This window comes from Mus caroli, unplaced genomic scaffold (genome assembly GCF_978045245.1).
Source record: "Mus caroli unplaced genomic scaffold, Mus_caroli_1 scaffold_15, whole genome shotgun sequence".
Lineage (NCBI taxonomy): Eukaryota > Metazoa > Chordata > Mammalia > Rodentia > Muridae > Mus > Mus caroli.
Window position 1 is genome coordinate 17,641,320 of NW_028227270.1, and position 18,613 is coordinate 17,659,932.

Consider the following 18,613-nt stretch of genomic DNA (forward strand, 5'->3'; position numbering starts at 1 on the left):
GTGGAGTGTATAAGATAGACACAGCAGGTATGTCTGTGTGTCACAGAAGCCACTGTGCCTAATAAGGGAGGTTTACCAGGTGCTCTTCACTTGTGACTCAGACACGGGACAGTATTGAGTAAAATGGCCATGTCGTCAGCTTCCCCTTCATCCTGCTAGGATATGCAGGATCCTAGCACAATGTACTTAAGAATGGAAGTGGTCCATCTTAGTCCCGATTACCAGCATGGTCCCTTTTTTCTAAGGAGTGTGTAAAGCACTTGTAAACTTGTAATGGTCGATTGAGTTGTGGAAGGCGTAAGATAGACTTCAGTTTTTCTTGCTTTAGTTTCTTTGTTTAGCAAAAAAATGGTAGGTGGAGATGAGAGATTAATCATCACTTTCTAGGGTTACTTTTGGCTATTCTGTATTTAGCTATTTTTATTTCCTTATGTGCTGTTGAGATGTCCTCAGATTGATAAACATGAATATCATACTAACATTTGTTTCGTGCTATAAACTATTGTGTGTGTTTGTGATATACTAATATTTTTAATTTAGAATAAATCACTCCAACAATGCAATAGTAAAACCTCCTGAGATGACACCTCAGGCTGCAGCTAAGGAGTTAGAAGAAGTAATGAAGCGAGTACGGGAGGCTCAGTCATTTATCTCAGCAGCCATTGAACCAGGTAAGGCCACAGTGTTGTTGTACAGGACATAGCCTAAAGACCATAGACTCTTAGAACTGCAAGGAATTGTAGGATTTCACTGCTCAGTTCCCTCATTGCACAGATCAGAAGACTGAAACTCAAGACATAGTAAGTGGCTTACTCAGAGCAACTCAGCACAAACCAGCTTTGCCCTAACACTGGGCTCATGTATTTTAGCCACAGTCAGAGAGCGCGCTAGGAAAACAAGTCAGGGCTGAGGCTGCTCTGCTCAACAGCAGAGTGGGGTGTTTCTGCGAGGCTAGAAAGGAAGGGGTAAATGTTTAAATGTTAACTGTAGGCAGGTTGCCTTTCCCTCAAAGTTTTAATTTTAAGACAAGAGAAAGGGCATCTAATTTAGGAAAACCAACCAACCAAACAAACAAACCAGATACTCAGTTTTGCCAGATTAAAGGAAAACTTACTCAAATATTTGTGTTGCTAAATACTTTAAAGTTCACTCAAAAATGTCTATGTGATTTATCTTTCATTAGATTTCCTAAATTACTACTTGGGATTTACATTCAGTTCTAACAAAATAAAGGTCTTAGCCTCACTGTCATAGGAATTGCAGACATGTTTTAATCTTACGTTATGGCAGCAACAAAATACTACGAACAGCTGTTTATAATCATCTGGTTTATATGTACTGCTGCAGGGTGGCTGCACTCAACGAGTTTATGCAATGACTTTCTTGGATGTTTCTGAAGGATAATTGCACAGGAGGAGGATGTACAGAGAGTAGGCCCCTTGCACTATATGTGGTATATTCCACTTGTGCCTAATTATTAACTGGGATCTTTAATTGTTCTGAGCTGACGCTGCAAAGTGGTTTTTTCCTCCCAGAGTCTGGAAAGAGCAATGAAAGGAAAGGCGGTCGATCTCGTTCCCACACTCGCTCAAAGTCCAGGTCTAGCTCAAAATCCCACTCTAGAAGGAAGAGATCACAGTCAAAGCACAGGTGAGACTCTACTGTCAATGCTCAGTGTTCTCTCAGTTTGTATTGATGTCAAAGTATCAGAACTCAGAAATCTCACTAGGGTTTGCTTGCCTGGTGGTGTGCTTATTGTTACAAAGTATTGCTCTGATGAAAACTTTGCAGTTAAGAGCTGCACCACTGCTGCCCAGCACTGTTTCTCTTTCTGTGTGCTCAAAAGAAAGCATTCTTTTCTAATTGATAATTTTTAATATTTTCAATAATCTTTAGTTTTTAGAAAAGTTTTCTATTTGCATGAGTTTTATACCTTTTTTTTTTTCCCCAAACTAGCTTTTTCCACATATGTGACAGAAAGTATTTGATTCTGTTCTGAGAGAAGCTAATGCTGACTGTAGAGGTCAGACCGCAGCTCTCTCAGGCTGCCCTCAGGCCAAGCACCAGTGCTGTCCTCAAGTTCTTTTTGTCCTAGTTTTGATCATAATTTCAGTATTTTAATTTCTTTTTCTATGTAATTGCTTTGTGTTTGGTGCAAAGGATACCTGAGAGTATAAGTTGCAGCATGTCCTGATCTGATTGGAAGGTCCTTGAGAATCATGCCTGAAGTGTAGTGAGTCCTTGTTGCATGCTGAGAGAATGACCCAGAGATGTGTGCCTGTGTGTGTAAGGTGGGGGAATAAAGGAGAAGACCTCAAGGGAAGCCTCGCAAGGACCACCAGTCTACGTTTTCTGTGGTGATCAAGGAGGTTCTAAGATGAAATAGCAAAATAGAGAGATTTTTCTTTGACTTTTGTAAACTATACTTCTAACCCTTTAATGGTATAGTCCATACATAGTTTACAAAATCTTCTTTGGGGACTTTGGTGTGCCTAAACTCTTAGTTTGGCAAGCTCAGATCAGGTTCCTCAAGTTTTAAGCCAGCATAGTGTACATAGCAAATACAAATCAGCTAGACCTGCATAGCAAGACCTTGTCTCAAAGTCACCCAGAGTATAAGTGCAGCAAGAACCAAGGTTATTGCAGAAAGTAGAACAGATAGAGCAGTATGGAGAACCGGATGGGTGGATGGGTGGATGGGTGGCCGAATGTTGGCAGCACAGTGAAGATCACAGAAGTATGGAAGTGTCCATGAGTAATAAAGACTAATTGTTGGTTTGAGTGGCTGTGAAGGACATCCAAGCTCTCAGGCTGAGGAAAAGTGAAACTCGTCCATTAACAATGGCTCCTTTGATAACGTGTGAGACTTTACATGCTTTCAAGCGTTAGGACAGTAACTGAGGTGTTTACTACATCTCCTGCCCACTTTGAAAGTCTTTGAGTTAATGTACTGTTTTCTTCCTCTAAGAGTTTATTATGTCCTCTAAGAGTTTAAAATGATATTTGTCAGTTCTGATTGTATTTTCATATAGATATATCTGAGGCTAAAATTAGAAATTAGTGGCTCTTGGCATGCATGTGTACACACAAATATACATTGTCAGTATGCTTTACACATACATGTTGAAATACACATAGGCTAATGACAAGAAGACATGAGTTAGCTCTAAAATAGAGGCATGGAGATCTTTCATTAAAGACATAAGACTTGAGGATTTTGACCTGAAAGAATCTTCCTACACTTTACCCTACTCCCCAGCTGACTTAGTAGGGCAGTATAGATTATAATGTCACATGTTTCGAGAATTTTGCTTCTCAAGCAGAAAACTATTCACATGAAAGTTTTAAAAGTTGAGTTGAGTTGCAGTCAATTCTCAGAGAGCAGAAGAGATAGGACAATGGGTGCTAAAGTGCAAATAGTGAACAGTAACTTCTCACCTGCTCCAACACGTAGGATGCTTAGAGTTTGTAGCAATTTATCATATATTTTAGAACTAGAAAAAAGGAGTTCAAAAATCTGCTGTTAATAAAGAAATATCACATGCTTAAGGAGAAGGGTGTTAGGTCACACGGGCTTTGATCTCTACACTGTGTACACATGCATGCAGTTATCATGTATACATGTAGAAGTAGAAAGCTTCCTATGTGCCTTCATTAAAAGGGGTGTGGTGACTGTTGCGTCCACCATCCCTCTTCCTTCTTTCAATGCTCCTTTGATTACCATCAAAGAGGGAGAAAGAAGTGACTGTCCTTGGCTAGGATTTGAGGAGTATATTCCTGCTTTGCCCAGATTTTGTTCTTTGTTTTATTCACAGAGTTAGCATTGGGGAAAAAAGGGTATTTCTATGATTATTGTATTTTAGGTTACATAAACTTGACAGATCAGATTAGGAACTATATGAAATAGTGTTTGAATGGAAACAGTTGGTACACAAGTGAGCTTTAAAGCAGTGTAACAGTAAGTTGCTATTTGTCATTTAATTTGAAAATAATTTTTAGAGCCAGGCGTGGTGGTGCACGCCTTTAATCCTAGCACTCGGGAGGCAGAGTCAGGCAGATTTCTGAGTTCGAGGCCAGCCTGGTCTACAGAGTGAGTTCCAGGACAGCCAGGGCTGTACAGAGAAACCCTGTCTCGAAAAAACAAACAAACAAACAAACAAAAAAAAAGAAAATAATTTTTAGTTTAAAATGAGCTATACATAAACAAATTTTGGATAAGTAGAAATGTACTTTCTAGTAAGATTTCATTAGCAATTGGGAGTAGTCTAGGGAGGCTTCTGGCCTCAAAGCCCACCTCAGATTTTTTTTTAAAAAAAATCCTTTTTTGTAGAATTTGTTCTAATTTATTTTACTAAAACATGACTATTGGTGGGACTGGTGAGATAGCTCAGCAGGTAAAGATTATTTCCACCAAGCCTGGAACCTGAATTCAGTCCCTGGGACCCACATGTTAGAAGGGAGAACCCACTCTATAAGTTGTTGTCGGACCTTCATGTGTGCTTTGTCACTCACATTGCGCACACATACACACACTGAATAAGTACACAACCATGACAATGAGTTTTGTGTATATAAAGCATACTGTGAAAAACTTACATAGCCCTGACCTCTTTGGAAGAAAGATTACCTGTATGCTAATTTACACATTTACTCTGCTAAGGGCTATAAGGCACTTTGCAAACATCATCTGATTGAGTCCTCATGATAACCTTGGGAAGTGTAGCTGGGATTCAGACTGCAGAGGACCGTGAACTTCTAGTACAGAACAGGGACTTAAGCCAGCTCACAGCCACTGTGCCAAGACAGCCTTTTGGATCCACACTGTCAGACTTGATACCTCCGACTTCCATATTTAAGCTATGTGCGTGTTCTGCTACCCGTTAAAGGAAACTTGTCCTTTTGTTTTGCTATAGCCTTGGAAATCACATCCAGGGCATTGCATCTTCTACAAACTTCCATTGAGCTACATCAGCAACTCTATATTTTAGTAAATAGTGCCTAGGATATTTATTATGAAAAAAAAAAAAACACTAAAAATATACCCAGATTTCAGTGGGGCCTCCTCAGAATTGAAATACCAAGTTAAGTTTTTTCTGGGGGGATTTCTTTTGCTAGCTGATTATAATTAGAGTTATAAGATCCAGATTATCACGTCTGATGTTTGAGCATCTGATTTCTCATGCTTCATTTGTTACACTGTTACTGTCATCAGTACTATCCTTCCATATATATTCTATTAAAACACTTTTCATGAATGTGTTCTTTGACAACTTGATTACTTTCTTCCTAATATTTGTTGTGGCAAACAGTGCATGGCCACTTATAGAAATTGTTGAAGCATACACCTGCTCCTCTCAAGAGGAGTCATAGCTAGCTTACAAGGAAGCCAGGAATTAGAGACAGTCTGTGATGTGAAAACTTGGGCCAACGGAACAGTCTGCAGATTTGAGGCATGTGATGTTTTGATGAAAAGGAAAGCTATCCCTGACAATACTATGCCTGACAGAGAAAAAACTATTAAACTATTTTTGTTTTGTGTTCTACACAATATAATATAGCAGGTAAACTTACCCAGTAATTTAATTTGCTATTATAATGAAAACATTATAAAAGGATCATTTAAGGTCTTAATAAATAGGATAGTTTTTCTAAATGATCTTATTCAAATGTAAGAATTCTTAGCTTTTTTGGAGTTGAAATTCTAAGAATAAGTTGTGATATCTTTACAATTTATTTTTCTTTAGGAGTAGATCCCATAATAGGTCACGCTCAAGACAGAAAGATAGACGTAGATCCAAGAGCCCACACAAGAAACGCTCTAAGTCTAGGGAAAGGCGGAAGTCAAGGAGCCGGTCGCGGTCACGGTGAGTTCTTGAGTGGTCACAGAGTTTAAATTTTATCACTGTTTTCACTCATGTGAAATTGTGGCTCAGGTTTATTAGAAGTAAGACTTTCTTATTGCTTTAGCATCTAAGATTAATATTGATTTCTCTGATGCAAATATGGCCAGTGTGGTTCAGCTCAGCCTGCTACACCTCAGGTCTACACCTGAGTTACACAGAAAATTTTAATTTGTAGTCAATGCAGATGATTTGGATTGGTAATTGTGTAGAAAGAAAGGCCTCTTCCTTTTGAGAGAGAATTATTTTAGCCAAAAATTTATTTCTGTTTGTTTTTTTAAGGGACAAGAGGAAAGATACCCGAGAAAAGGTGAAGGAAAGAGTGAAGGAGAAAGAGAGGGAAAAGGAGAGAGAGAGGGAAAAGGATCGTGAAAAAGACAAGGAGCGGGGTAAAAACAAAGATAAAGACCGTGAGAAGGAAAAGGACCATGATAAGGATCGAGACAAAGAGAAGGAGAAGGAACAAGATAAAGACAAGGAACGGGAAAAAGACAGATCCAAAGAGACAGATGAAAAACGGAAGAAGGAGAAGAAGTCCCGAACACCCCCCCGAAGTTACAATGCATCACGACGATCTCGTAGTACCAGCAGGTTTGGTGATACATAACTTCTGTGTGTGCGTGTAGGTGCACATGCCTGTGGGTGCTGGTGTGTGGAGGTCAAAGGGTGACATTGGATGTGCTTCATTGGCCAAGACACAGTAGGCTAGGCTGATTAGCCAATTATCCCTGGGGATCTGCTTGTCTCTGCCTCGACAGTACTGGCATTAAAGATGCATGCTACCAAGTCTGTTTCTGTTAATCATGTGTTGTGCTTTTCCACATGGGTTCTGGAGGCAGAACTCGGGGCCTCATGCTTGCATGACAAATGCTTTACTGACTGAGCTATCTATCACTGCACCTTGCTTAAACTTTAGCTAAGAGGGACTGAGGGGGAAAATACTCTATGCAAACATAGTAGTTAGTAACATTTACCCTTAGTTAGCAAGTCAGCTTTCCTCCAGCAGAGCGAGGGATTGCTACATCATTGAACCTTCTGGATGAAATATTTGAACACACTTAGCTGTCTTTCATAATGCAATATTTAAATCTGGTTAATTTTTTACTTACTATTTTTCTTAGAGAAAGGCATATGATGGGGAGAATGTTTTTAAAACGCCTATGTAAAAGTTCTTGTGTGATAGTTGACCTTTGAGACTTTGTTGTGTCTCTAGAGTGGTTTGGTAAATCTTAGCATGTTACATGATTTCCACAGTCATAGTGTGATTCCTGTCTGTCGACTAAGTTAACTTCCAAAATGCTTTATGTATTATGTTTAAGTATTATTCTCTTTTGTTAGTATTAAACGATAGCTCTTTTCCTCCTAGGACTATTTTTTCCACTTATTAATAGATATACTGCCACCAGGTGGCAGCATGTTGCTATGGTAACAGCTACAAAATGAGACACTTCCTCAAGGTTGTTTAAACCCTTATCCCAGATGATTCTAGAATGATAAGTAAAGCCTAGTCTTTTAAAAACATTTTAAAATAAATGTTTCAATACATTTTAAAGTTGGTTTCTCATTGCATATACGTTGATAAATGAATATATTTCCTAGTTTGAAAAATGTTATTTTACAGCTTATTTTTCACACTAGCCTATTAAAAGATAATAAAAGCTAATTGTAGTGTTCATTGGATGCTGGTATAACAGGCTAAATGTAGGTCTTAGTTGCCTTGAATTTCTCACCTTATTTACTTCTTCCAGTAAGGTTGTGAGACTGTTAGACTGTAGTACTTAAAACTGGCTCAGAACCATGAAGTTGAAAAGAGTAACACCGGTCACATGCTCAACATAGAAGCATTGAAGCAGGTTTAAACAGCCTTTTCCCTGGGTATCAGCCTAAGCTGTGACTGCACCCTGGCTGCAAGGGATTTTGTTGGTCATGTGGGTGCCTTCATGTTATTGTACCATCCAGATCCTCTGCTTCACGGCACCAAATGATTTGAATCCTTTTTAACTAGTAATAGAAGCTGAGTTTTCCAGAGACTCTGAAAGGCTTGTTGGCTTTCTTCCATTGCGTGTTCATGCTCACTAACTTGCGCTAGTCCGTTCTCCCTCTCTCTCTGGCTTGCTCGCTTGCTCACTCGCTTGCTCACTCGCTAGCTCTCTTACTCTCTCTTGCTCCTGCTCTCGCTCTTTTTAGACAGTCTATGTAGCTCTCAATATATAGAACTAGCTGGCCTCAAACTCAGAAAGATCATGCGACTCTCCAAAATGCTTGGATTAAAGGTGTGCACCGCAATGCCTGGCTCCTTTTATGTTGAAGAGACTTAAAGGGTTCAGAGCCAGTCCTGAAGATATTCTTAAAGCTCTGGGACCAAATGAGCTGGGAAGAGTGAGTGAGTGAGTGAGTGAGTGAGTGAGTGAGTGAGTGAGTGAGTGGCTGTGAGCACACATTGGTTGTCTGAGAGTTCTGTCAGCAGCTCTGGTTGGTTACTCTCTAGTAGGTCTTTCCTCTTCCAATGTTCTGAGTAACTGCTCAAACACATTACTTCATGCTTTTATTGTCAGCATTGTCTCCTAATCTGTATTTTTCAAAGAAAGATTGGATACTTAAAAAAATGATGAATGCTTAAAAGTTAATGTTATGAAAGGGAAGGAAAGGCAGAGAGTGTAACTCAGTGCTTCTCTACCATGTGTGGGTAGGGCTTGATTTCTCCAGAACTCCGTTTCTGCTCCCCACAAAACAACAACAACAAACCAACAACAAAACAATCTTTATCAATGGAGTGCCTGCTTGCTATGTGCCAGGCTCTGTTCCTGACATGTTGTTGGTGTTATCCTCTGGCCCTACCACAACCCAGGAAGTCTAGAGTTACTGGCTTTGGCTTTTCTTTGTTTTATGAAAGAAAACGAAAAGCAATAGTAAGGAGAAGTTGAATTTCAGAAGATTGATATTTCGTTTGTGTGGTCAGTGGTTCTGAGAGCTGCTGCTCCTCTTGTGTGTGTGCAATGTGTGCAGTGTGTGCATTTATGTCTGCATGCCTTACGATTAGAGGTCAGTCTCCGCCCAGGCTGCCTAGCAAGTCTCCCAGCTCTTCCTGCTTCTGCCTCCTGGTGCAGGCCTACAGGTATGTGACACTCTGCCTGGCCTTTTCCACGGGTGTTTGGGCGGCATGTACTTTATCCACTAAGCAGTTGCCCCCAGCCCTTATCAGAACTCCTTATATACAATTATTGGCTATACTTGATAAATATGTCTCCATATCTCATCCCTTGAGTTGTAGATGTGGCGAAGTTCATTGATTCTAAGTTAGGCACTCTTAAATATGATGTAGTTTAGAATATGTATTATCTGTTAATGTTAATTGTTTTCTTTTTGCTTATTATTTCCTTATCTAAATTTCAGATTTTAACTACTTGTATACATTTACGCATTAATTTTAAATGACCAGAACAATGGTAATGATAGAAATCTAGAGGGGAAAGCAGTTTCTCAATAAGTTACTTAAATGCTTTTTTATTATTCTGACACATCTAAGCCTTAGCAAGATAACTTATCTTACAGTTTTTCCAGACTTTGTTACTTTGTTAGAAATTCTTTGCAGTGATGCAAGAGGAGCCAGAAGCACAGTGATGGGAAAGATTTTAGTTACTAAGAGAGAAGATACTTGAGTCTGGACCATCTTTGGTATTTTTTCCATTTGAAAAATTGTTCTAGTGAAACCCAACACTTTGTATACAGGAGGTTGTCCTCTATTTTCTCCTGAAATTTTAGATGATGGTTTTGTCAACGATAAATGTATGGTTCATAATCTGATCTACACTAAAGTCAGGTAATAAACCGTGCTTTTAAGAAGAGTTTAATGGGCCCGTCAGGGAGTAGGGGAGTTGCTCAGGCCCAGCTGTATGCCATGTGGGAGGGCCTGGGTCTGATCTCCAGGATCCCTTTAACCCTCTCCCAGTGAAAATAGAAGTCAGCCAGGCTGGTGGTGCAAGCCTACAGTCTCAGCACTAAGGACCTTAACAACCATTAAAACAATACAATAATCAAACTTTATAGTTTGAACTGTTCTTACTCTCAGTTGCTGATTTTAGAAAGTGATTTGTTTTGTCTTTTAGGGAAAGGCGGAGGAGGAGGAGCAGGAGTTCTTCCAGATCTCCAAGAACATCAAAGACTGTAAAAAGAAAGCCTTCTAGGTCTCCGTCTCCCAGAGGGTAGGTGGACGCATCTGGTGAAACGTAAGAGGGGCGGGACACAAACATGAGCCGCCTTCAGTCTCTTTTTAACTTTTGTGTTTTGAATGGCAAATATATTTGTATTCTTCAGAATACAGATTAGTTTTTTAAAACCATTAGCTTCCCACCTGTGTGCTCATCCCGTTCGTCCATATAGGAACTGACCGTTGCAAATCTCCCTCCCCCCCACTCCCACCCCCACCCCAGGTTTGTATAGTTACAAATGGAAGTGTGTAATTGTTTCTTTAGATTAAAAAGTGTCATGGAAGCCGGGCGTGGTGGCGCACGCCTTTAATCCCAGCACTCAGGAGGCAGAGGCAGGCGGATTTCTGAGTTCGAGGCCAGCCTGGTCTACAAAGTGAGTTCCAGGACAGCCAGGGCTACACAGAGAAACCCTGTCTCGAAAAACCAAAAAAAAAAAAAGTGTCATGGAACAAATAAGGGTCATACCTTTTGCCATTCTTCACTATAAGAAATGTGTCCACAGTGATGAGGGATCTCTCTGTTCCTTTTGATGCTGCTGGTTGGGACGATGGGTCTGTGACAGTGCTGTTTTCCTTCTGCCTTCTTCTCATGCACTGTTTATTTCAGCTTTTGTCTGTTCCTTTTTACATAATTAGGCAAATAGGTATTTACCTTCTCTTTTTCTTTCTTTCTTTCTTTCTTTTTTTTTTGTTTTTTACACAAAGGCTAGCATACTCTTGTGTATTTGTGTAGTCTGGTGACTATGCCCCGCCCAGGTCTCATTGGTGTTTACACACTGGTAGACCAGACAGCCCTTGAACTTGTGATGATGAACTAGTACTACGTCTGTTCAGCTGTTTTGTTTTGTTTTTTTTTTTTTATGGTTTGTTGAGACAGGGGTTCTCTGTGTAGCCATGGCTATCCTGGAACTCACTCTGTAGACCAGGCTGGCCTCAAACTCAGAAATCCGCCTGCCTCTGCCTCCCGAGTGCTGGGATTAAAGGCATGCACCACCACGCCCAGCTTTGTTCATCTGTTTTTGTTTTTTAAATTTATTATTATTGTGTATGAGTGTGTAGATGTTCATGGAGGGGCATGTATGTGCCCCAGTGTGTGTGTGGAGGCTAAAGGCCATCTTTTTCAAATTAGTTCTCTCCTACTTTTATGTGGGTTCCAGAAATGGAACTTGTGGTTCAGGTCACACAGTGCATGCTGTTACTCGGAGCCATTTAGTCAGCCCTTTGATGTATTTTGAGGTAATTTTTGTATACACTTAGAGGTAGGATTCCAGCTTCATTCTTTAGCATGTGGATTTTAAGTTTTCTCAGCACCACTGTTGAAAATTTTATCACTTTATCATTTTATCACTGAATCTTGGCACCTATCTTGAAAAATCATCTGACTGGTATGCAAGAGTTTATTCTAGGCTAGTCCACAGGCCTACATGCTCGTCCTGAGGCAAGTACCATGTTTTCAGGTATTGTAGTTTGTAGTCACTGTGAAATCAGAAATTATGAGTCACTTAAGCATGTTTTTTCTTTTGCTTTTAAAAATATTTATATATTTGCTTACTTTGTGTATATATGTTCACATTGTGTATATATAGGAGCCCGAGGAGCTAAGAAGAAGATGCCAGATTCCTTAGGACTGCAGATTTTCCTCTTTTCTTTTCTTTTTTTTTTGATGGTTTTTTGAGACAGGGTTTCTCTGTGTAGCCCTGGCTGTCCTGGAACTCACTTTGTAGACCAGGCTGGCCTCGAACTCAGAAATCCGCCTGCCTCTGCCTCCTGAGTGCTGGGATTAAAGGCGTGCGCCACCACGCCCGGCTGGAGGTTTTTCTAAAAGTGCATTGAGTGCTCTTAAGAGCTGTGCCATCTCTTCAGCCTCAGCTTTGTTCTTTTAAAAATCATTTTGGCTCTATGGAGAGCCTTGAAGGAGTCATACAAGTTTTAGGATATATGTTTTTTCATGTGTTTGCTGCTGGTGTTGTTGATGGTGTTTGTAGGGGTTGTATTGAGTCTGTGTATTGTTTTGGCTGGTGTTCTTTATGGCATTCAGTCTTGAATGTTCCTTCTGTACATTCTTTCATTGCTGGGCTATGCTTGTTAGTGTATGAATTGGTGGCTTGTTTTTGTTATCTTTAGTTAAATTGATTGTATTTTCTTAAAAATGTTATTGTTGTTTTATTTGTAATTATATGTTGTGTGTGGGTTTGTGCATGTGAGCACAAAGCCTGCAGAGGCCAGAAGTGGGCAGGGGAGTTACAGACAGTTGTGACATGCCTCATGTGGGTGCTGAGAACTGAACTTGAGTCTTCTACATGCTTAGCCACCTCTCTGGCTCTTGTATTTTATTACTTATGATGCTCCTTTGTGTCATTCTTTTGGTTTCTAAAGCCATCTATAGATACATACAGCTTACATGATGATGCTTTGTTTTGAGACACTTGAGGGTTTTTTGGTTTCTTGTTTGTTTTGCTTTGCCTTGTAAAGTTTCTTGCAACAAATTTATAAATTTTTTTTTGTTTTATGTATTTAGAGTTATAGATGTGGCTAGAAATTTCTTTTAACCTAGAATTCACCCATATTTACTTGTAGTATATAGTCATTTCATTTCAAAGTAAGTTGGCTCTCTAAGCCAGTGTGGTTTGTTTAGACTGGCATGTGTGTCTTGTTCATCACCTGCCGCAGGCTTAGACAGTTGTCCCCAAACCTCCTGTAAAGTGCCATTTTCCCCAGTGACCTGAAGTAAGACGTTTGTTGCAACAGATTCTCATTTGTTTTGGATCTGCTTCATAATTGTCTTCATTATTTTCATTAATTTTGGGTCTACTTTTAAACCACTCATAATAGGGAACTGCTCATATTTCCATGTTAGAGCCATCTTGGCCAGATCACACACAGTTATGTTTTTCGAATGATATGCATAATTCCTCGGCCCTCGAGGCCCCCAATAATCTTAGAGATTTGTGATTTTTTTTTTTTAAATTTTTGCTTTCAGTAGTGCATTTCATGTGTTTTAGGTCTGGCTTTGAATTGTTGGTTCCTGTTTGTAACAGATGGAGTGGGCAGGGCTGTAGTCAGCTCCTTGCAGCTCTGATGTTCACTGTAGCTGTTCTCCTGCTTCTGTACTGTTCACTTCAGCCTTTCTCCTGCTTCTGGCTCTCTATTTGCTTTTCTTTTTCTTTCTTCTTCTCTGTTAAAAATCATAGAAGTCCCAGAGATCAAACTCAGGTCATTAAGCTTGATGCCAGCTAAGCCATTTTACTGCTCTCTTTTTATTCCCTCTTGAATGTTCACACATTAGCCTATGAAAACATTCTACACTAGTACATGGTATATTCAGAGAATTATGAAAACAACACAGTCTGTAGTGTTAGGGATTCAGTGGGAGAGTTCCCATTACTAAAAAACAGAGTCTGGGTTTAGGGCAGCTTTTTTTTTCCTACATACTGTTGATAGGTGGTGGGCGAATCTGTGTATGAGCAGACATTATATATAGTTTAGGCTGACTGTAGTAGGTTTTTAATCTTATCCTTATTTCAGTATATAAGTATATCTTGAGCATTTAAAAATGTTGTGTCTTAGCCGGGCGTGGTGGCGCACGCCTTTAATCCCAGCACTCGGGAGGCAGAGGCAGGTGGATTTCTGAGTTCGAGGCCAGCCTGGTCTACAAAGTGAGTGCCAGGACATCCAGGGCTACACAGAGAAACCCTGTCTCGAAAAACCAAAAAAAAAAAAAAAAAAAAAAAAAAAAAAAATGTTGTGTCTTAAAGGAACATGTGGTGGCTACTGCTGGAATCACTTTAACCCTGAGTGAGGTGAAGGGTGGGGTGGGTCAGGTTGGAGGACCTGGTTTTGTTACTTTGCCAATCCGGTTACTAGCGTGCTTGTTTACACTGCGTTGTTTTGGACAGCCTGTGTTAGATAAAGATTGCTGTCAAGAGTTTAGAGAGTAGGTCTTCAAATTCTTAAAGATAACTCTTGCATTTTTAATATAGCCGAAATAAGAAAGAGAAAAAGAGAGAAAAAGAACGGGACCACATCAGTGACAGGAGAGAAAGAGAGCGTTCCACCTCCACAAAAAAGAGTTCTGGCGACCGAGACGGGAAGGAGAAAGTGGAGAAGACTACCACACCAGTTAAGGTGAGCCGCTGAGCCAGGGCCTGCATCAGAGAGAAGCGCTCCCAGCCGCCCCAGGGGCAGCAGGGCTGCAGCTGCCTCCCCAAGGCTGTGGTGCTTCATACACTATTGCTGCTCGCTCTTACTGCCTTTTGAAGAGATGAGAACCAGGGAAAACTTAAGCAGCTTCATTCCTTATTTTGGAGAATCAGTAAATATCATACAAGGAGGAAATTTTAGAAAACCTCTGGGTAACAAGTATATTTGATATTCTCGGTGTACATTTGGGCAAAATTGATGGGACTTTGTTGTCATTGGTTTTGTAATGTATAGCTAAAATTAGGTGTGATGTGTAATACATAATTGAAACCAAATTTCCTAATACAGAATTGAAAACTAAACTCCCTAATTAAGTTTTTTCTTGGAAATTGTAAGTACCTGTGAATTATGACAGCTTACTCTTTGCTATCTTGTCATGTATAATTCTATTTGAAAAGAGGACTCCCGACGGGTTCCTCCTCATCATCATCAGTGGCATCAGCAGTATTTATTGAGCGTGAATTACATCTTAGGCATTCATTGTTCTCCTCTGATCCTTCCTTAGCCTCAGCGCAGAATTTGGACTGCTTTTCACGGAGAAAGAGTGATTTTTGTACATGTTCACATTTATTTCTTGTAGTGTATTGGAAAGCTATTTGGCTTCTTTTGTTTTACAAGGCTGATTTTGAAGAGCTAGAATTTGTGTTTACCTGTAGTATTCTGATTTTGTTAACCATCTTTTGTGGGGAATAACATACAAAGGACAAGTTGATGCATGTGCTTGCATTTTTTTTTTTTAATGAAAGAAAACGATGCACTTTATTCACAAAAGACATGTCATTTAGTCACAATTATACATAATTGTGCACGATAGTAAGCATGCACTTGGTGCTTTTTGCAGGAAAAGGAACACAGTAAAGAGGCAGATGCAACTGTGAGCAAAGATGCAGATGAGAAGGGCTCTCCAAGGACTGAGGAAGAAAGTGAAGTACAGCACAATGGGAACTGCCAACCAAATGAGGAGAGCCTGTGCAGCAAGGCCGATGCCGTGTAGGCCTGCCCGCTCTGTCTCCTCCACGGCGGGATCAAACCCAAAGCTTTCAGTTCAAAACAAGGTGTAAATGGAAAAAGAAATCCATATATGGTAACTAAAGCTTTTCCAGCTATGAGGTGACATTGTGGACATCTTGTTACTGAGCATGGACATCACGAAATACCAGATGTTACCCAAACTGACCATCTTCTGAAGTCTGCATTTCCATGGTGGCTGCCCCACTGTCATGTGGTGGGTGCATCAGTGTTTGCCAGAAAAGCAGAGCTCCAGAGTGGAACTGACTGTCCAGGAGATGCACAGTGGAGGCTCTTTAACAAATGCTAGTTACTGAGTTTTGTATTGTTTTACTTTTTTAAAAAAAAAAAAAAATTCAATATATACAGTTTGATGACGTGCTTGAAATTTGTGCAGATATACATACGACACTCTTGTAAAGTGCAAATTATGTAAGAAGTTTTAACGTTGACTTCACAGGGATTGCAGTGATTGTGGTAAATCCTCACTACTGGGTTTTCTTTTGCTCACTGTTTTGGACATGAGTTTTTCTTTAAAACAGTTTTACAGATTAACATTGCTTAAATAAGTGATTAAAAACCAACTGACAATGCATGCTACTGTTCTTCCGAAGAAGAACAGATGTGTGGAATACTAATAACGTATTCAGTGTTCAGAATCATTGGGTCTGCCATAAATGAGCATTTCTTCTTAACCTTCCTTAACATTTCCAAGCTCATGAATAATACTGCAGTGTGTCTTGTCAGCTGTAGGTGGCAAAGAGGCCCTTAGAAAACGGAAATTGAGTTTTCACAAACGGGCTATTGGAGCACAAGCTGAAGCTTTAGTGCCTTCTACAATGTGTGGTATACTGTTCCTAGGATTTGTATGTGCTAGTCAGTTTCAATTCATTTGGCATCTAGTTGGCTGTGTGCTATTCACCCATTAGGAGTGTTCAGTTGCTGTGTCAGAAGCACTTCTCCGTACTTCAGATGAGAAAAGGAAGTCCTGTTTACAAGCTATGTGGAGGTTCAGACAACAATGGCGTTTGGGGACCACCAGTTTTATACTGTGATGATTAAACAGGAGACATGCTCTTACATGATCAGAGGAAACCTATGAGTTGACTTCATTGGATGGCCTTAATATTGCCTTGCAGTCATTTTCTCCCAATGATGCAGACATTATACTTATGGAAGGACTAGGAGCATAAATTTGTGTTTAATGATATGCTTACTGGAATTTAAGAGACAAGGTCATCCATCAATCTTAGTTCAACTTCCTGCAGAAGGTAGGCAAGCAGTAAAACAGCATCTGTGTTGATGTTTTCTCCAAAACTCTACACTCTAGGTAATGCACTCTTCATTACTGTTACACTTCCAAAACAAACAAAGCCCCACTTTTAATTTGCAAAGGTTATTTGAAAATCAAGTGTGATTATTTTAGCAGAACCTAATACAATCAAATTACTCAGTTGCCTTACCTCATGAAGAGTTATGTTCACAGATTTAAAAAGCCAAGTAGCACTTTAGTTCCTTGGTTTCAGTTTGAGTCTTTTTTTCACATTAATCAGAAGACTAGAAAGGCCCGTTCTGCAAATCACAAAGCCTGGTCCGCTTATGAAGCTGCTTAATCATCTTCAGGTGTTTAGAGTTAGGGTGTGTGTGTGTGTGTGTGTGTGTGTGTGTGTGTGTGTTTCCTTTTTTGTCATTGTGTACATTAAACTTTGGAAAATGCTTTACTATGTAAAGTATAGATGGCCATTTTAATCATTTAGCCACATATGGTTGGCTAATAAACAGCTTATTCTGATAGAGAAACATTTGGACCTGTGGAGAAATTGTTAAGGAGTGTCTCACTTCAACCGCTGTCTTATTTATGAAATGTAAGTAGACTAGAGCAAATGTTGGAATCGTTGTTATTTTTTAGTACCATTTCTCTAATAAAGTTGAGTATTTTAGCGGAAAGAGTCTTCAGTTTCTATTCCGCTCTGGTTTGGCGTGCTGTGTGGAGGGTGTCTGCATGGCCTGTGCAAACCTTTGCAGTGTTTCCAGAGCAGCCCTTTAAAGTTAGGGCATTTCCTCTCTGGAAGACTGGTAAAATGTTCTCATGGTGGAGATTAACACTTCATTCCTATCGCTATTTACCTTTCATTCAGGTATTTATTTTGCTCAAATAATTATTAATGTAGAAAATGGTTTTGTAACTCAGAATGAGTAGGAGGAATACAAGAGAAAATGAAGTCAGATGCTGTGGGTTTGGTCTGGCAGTTATGTGGGAGAGAGGCACTTGGGGAGGCAGGCACTCCTGGTCTTTGCTTTTTTTTTTTTTTTTTTTTTTTTAATTCCTCTACTGTTTTTCAAATACTGTCTTTTTACCTAAGATAGATGCTGTCAGAAAGGGGTGGGGGTGGGGGGACCATAACCGTCTTCTACTGACAGCCAGTGTGGTTGTCTCTTTCTCTTTCTTTCTAGACAGGCTGATACTGTGGATAGCTTCTGTATGCACACTGAGCTGATATTAGCACTAACCTGGTGGCTTTACAGTTAAGGACCGTTGCAGGTTTTAAAATAATTTCTAATGAGTATTGCTGTAGTTGCTGTTTCTGTCTTACTCTAGTTAGCTAGGGACTAAAATACACTTTTTGGCCTGTAATCTTCTCCATGGTTAGAATTCTTTTTTAAAAATACATTCAGTGTCTATTAATGTATTTATCTTTATGTTAGAGGCTTAAATTTTGATATACTCAATTACAAATAAAACAATCAATTTTTATAATCAAGATGGTTTATTTTTTTGGTCAAGAAAATTTAAGATACTAATACTGTCATCCTTCTGTCTTTGTGCTTTCATTTTAAAAGTGAGAAAATATCCAACCTTCCCTCTAGACCCATCCTAACCTGTGAAATTAAGTTTCAGGATTATAAAGCTCACTATTAGGCTTTAAAATATTTTCAGTTTACAGTGCATCACAGCTAGAGTCAGTCTTTTTGGAGGGATGCATTGAGTCACAGGGCATCTCTGCGCCATGGAAAAGAGGATTGGATTGAGCGAGCTGTAAGGTTGACCCTGCAACCACAATGCAGTGACTGTTCCCTCTGTGTTTATGTTTCCCTCACTGAATGTTTTCCCATGTTTATTTGCTAGTAGGCACTTAAGTTAGTTTCAAATTCCCATATGTCATGCTCTTCAAAGGGCTTTATTCCTATTTCTGGAAGCAGGAATCTAATAAAAATATAACAAAATAATCTTGTAAGATAAAAATCATTTCCTAATTTGTAGGTCAGCCTTTTAATTCCTTGTCTTTTATTGTGTTGT

The 18,613-nt window shown here is 39.6% G+C and overlaps 1 protein-coding gene across 4 annotated transcripts in view; it reads left to right on the forward strand.

Annotated features, from left to right (window-relative positions):
* Positions 1–17,600, forward strand: part of Srek1 (splicing regulatory glutamic acid and lysine rich protein 1) — a 34,269-nt gene extending 16,669 nt beyond the window's left edge. For all 4 annotated transcript variants that reach the window (XM_021180528.3, XM_085830872.1, XM_085830871.1 and 1 more), the window contains exons 6-12: positions 541–671; positions 1,536–1,650; positions 5,745–5,864; positions 6,183–6,491; positions 10,007–10,102; positions 14,088–14,232; positions 15,149–17,600. In XM_021180528.3, coding sequence (XP_021036187.1) covers positions 541–671; positions 1,536–1,650; positions 5,745–5,864; positions 6,183–6,491; positions 10,007–10,102; positions 14,088–14,232; positions 15,149–15,301 — 1,069 coding nt within the window. In that variant the 3' untranslated portion in view covers positions 15,302–17,600. The remainder of the gene's footprint in view (positions 1–540; positions 672–1,535; positions 1,651–5,744; positions 5,865–6,182; positions 6,492–10,006; positions 10,103–14,087; positions 14,233–15,148) is intronic.
* The last annotated feature ends 1,013 nt before the right edge of the window (positions 17,601–18,613 follow it).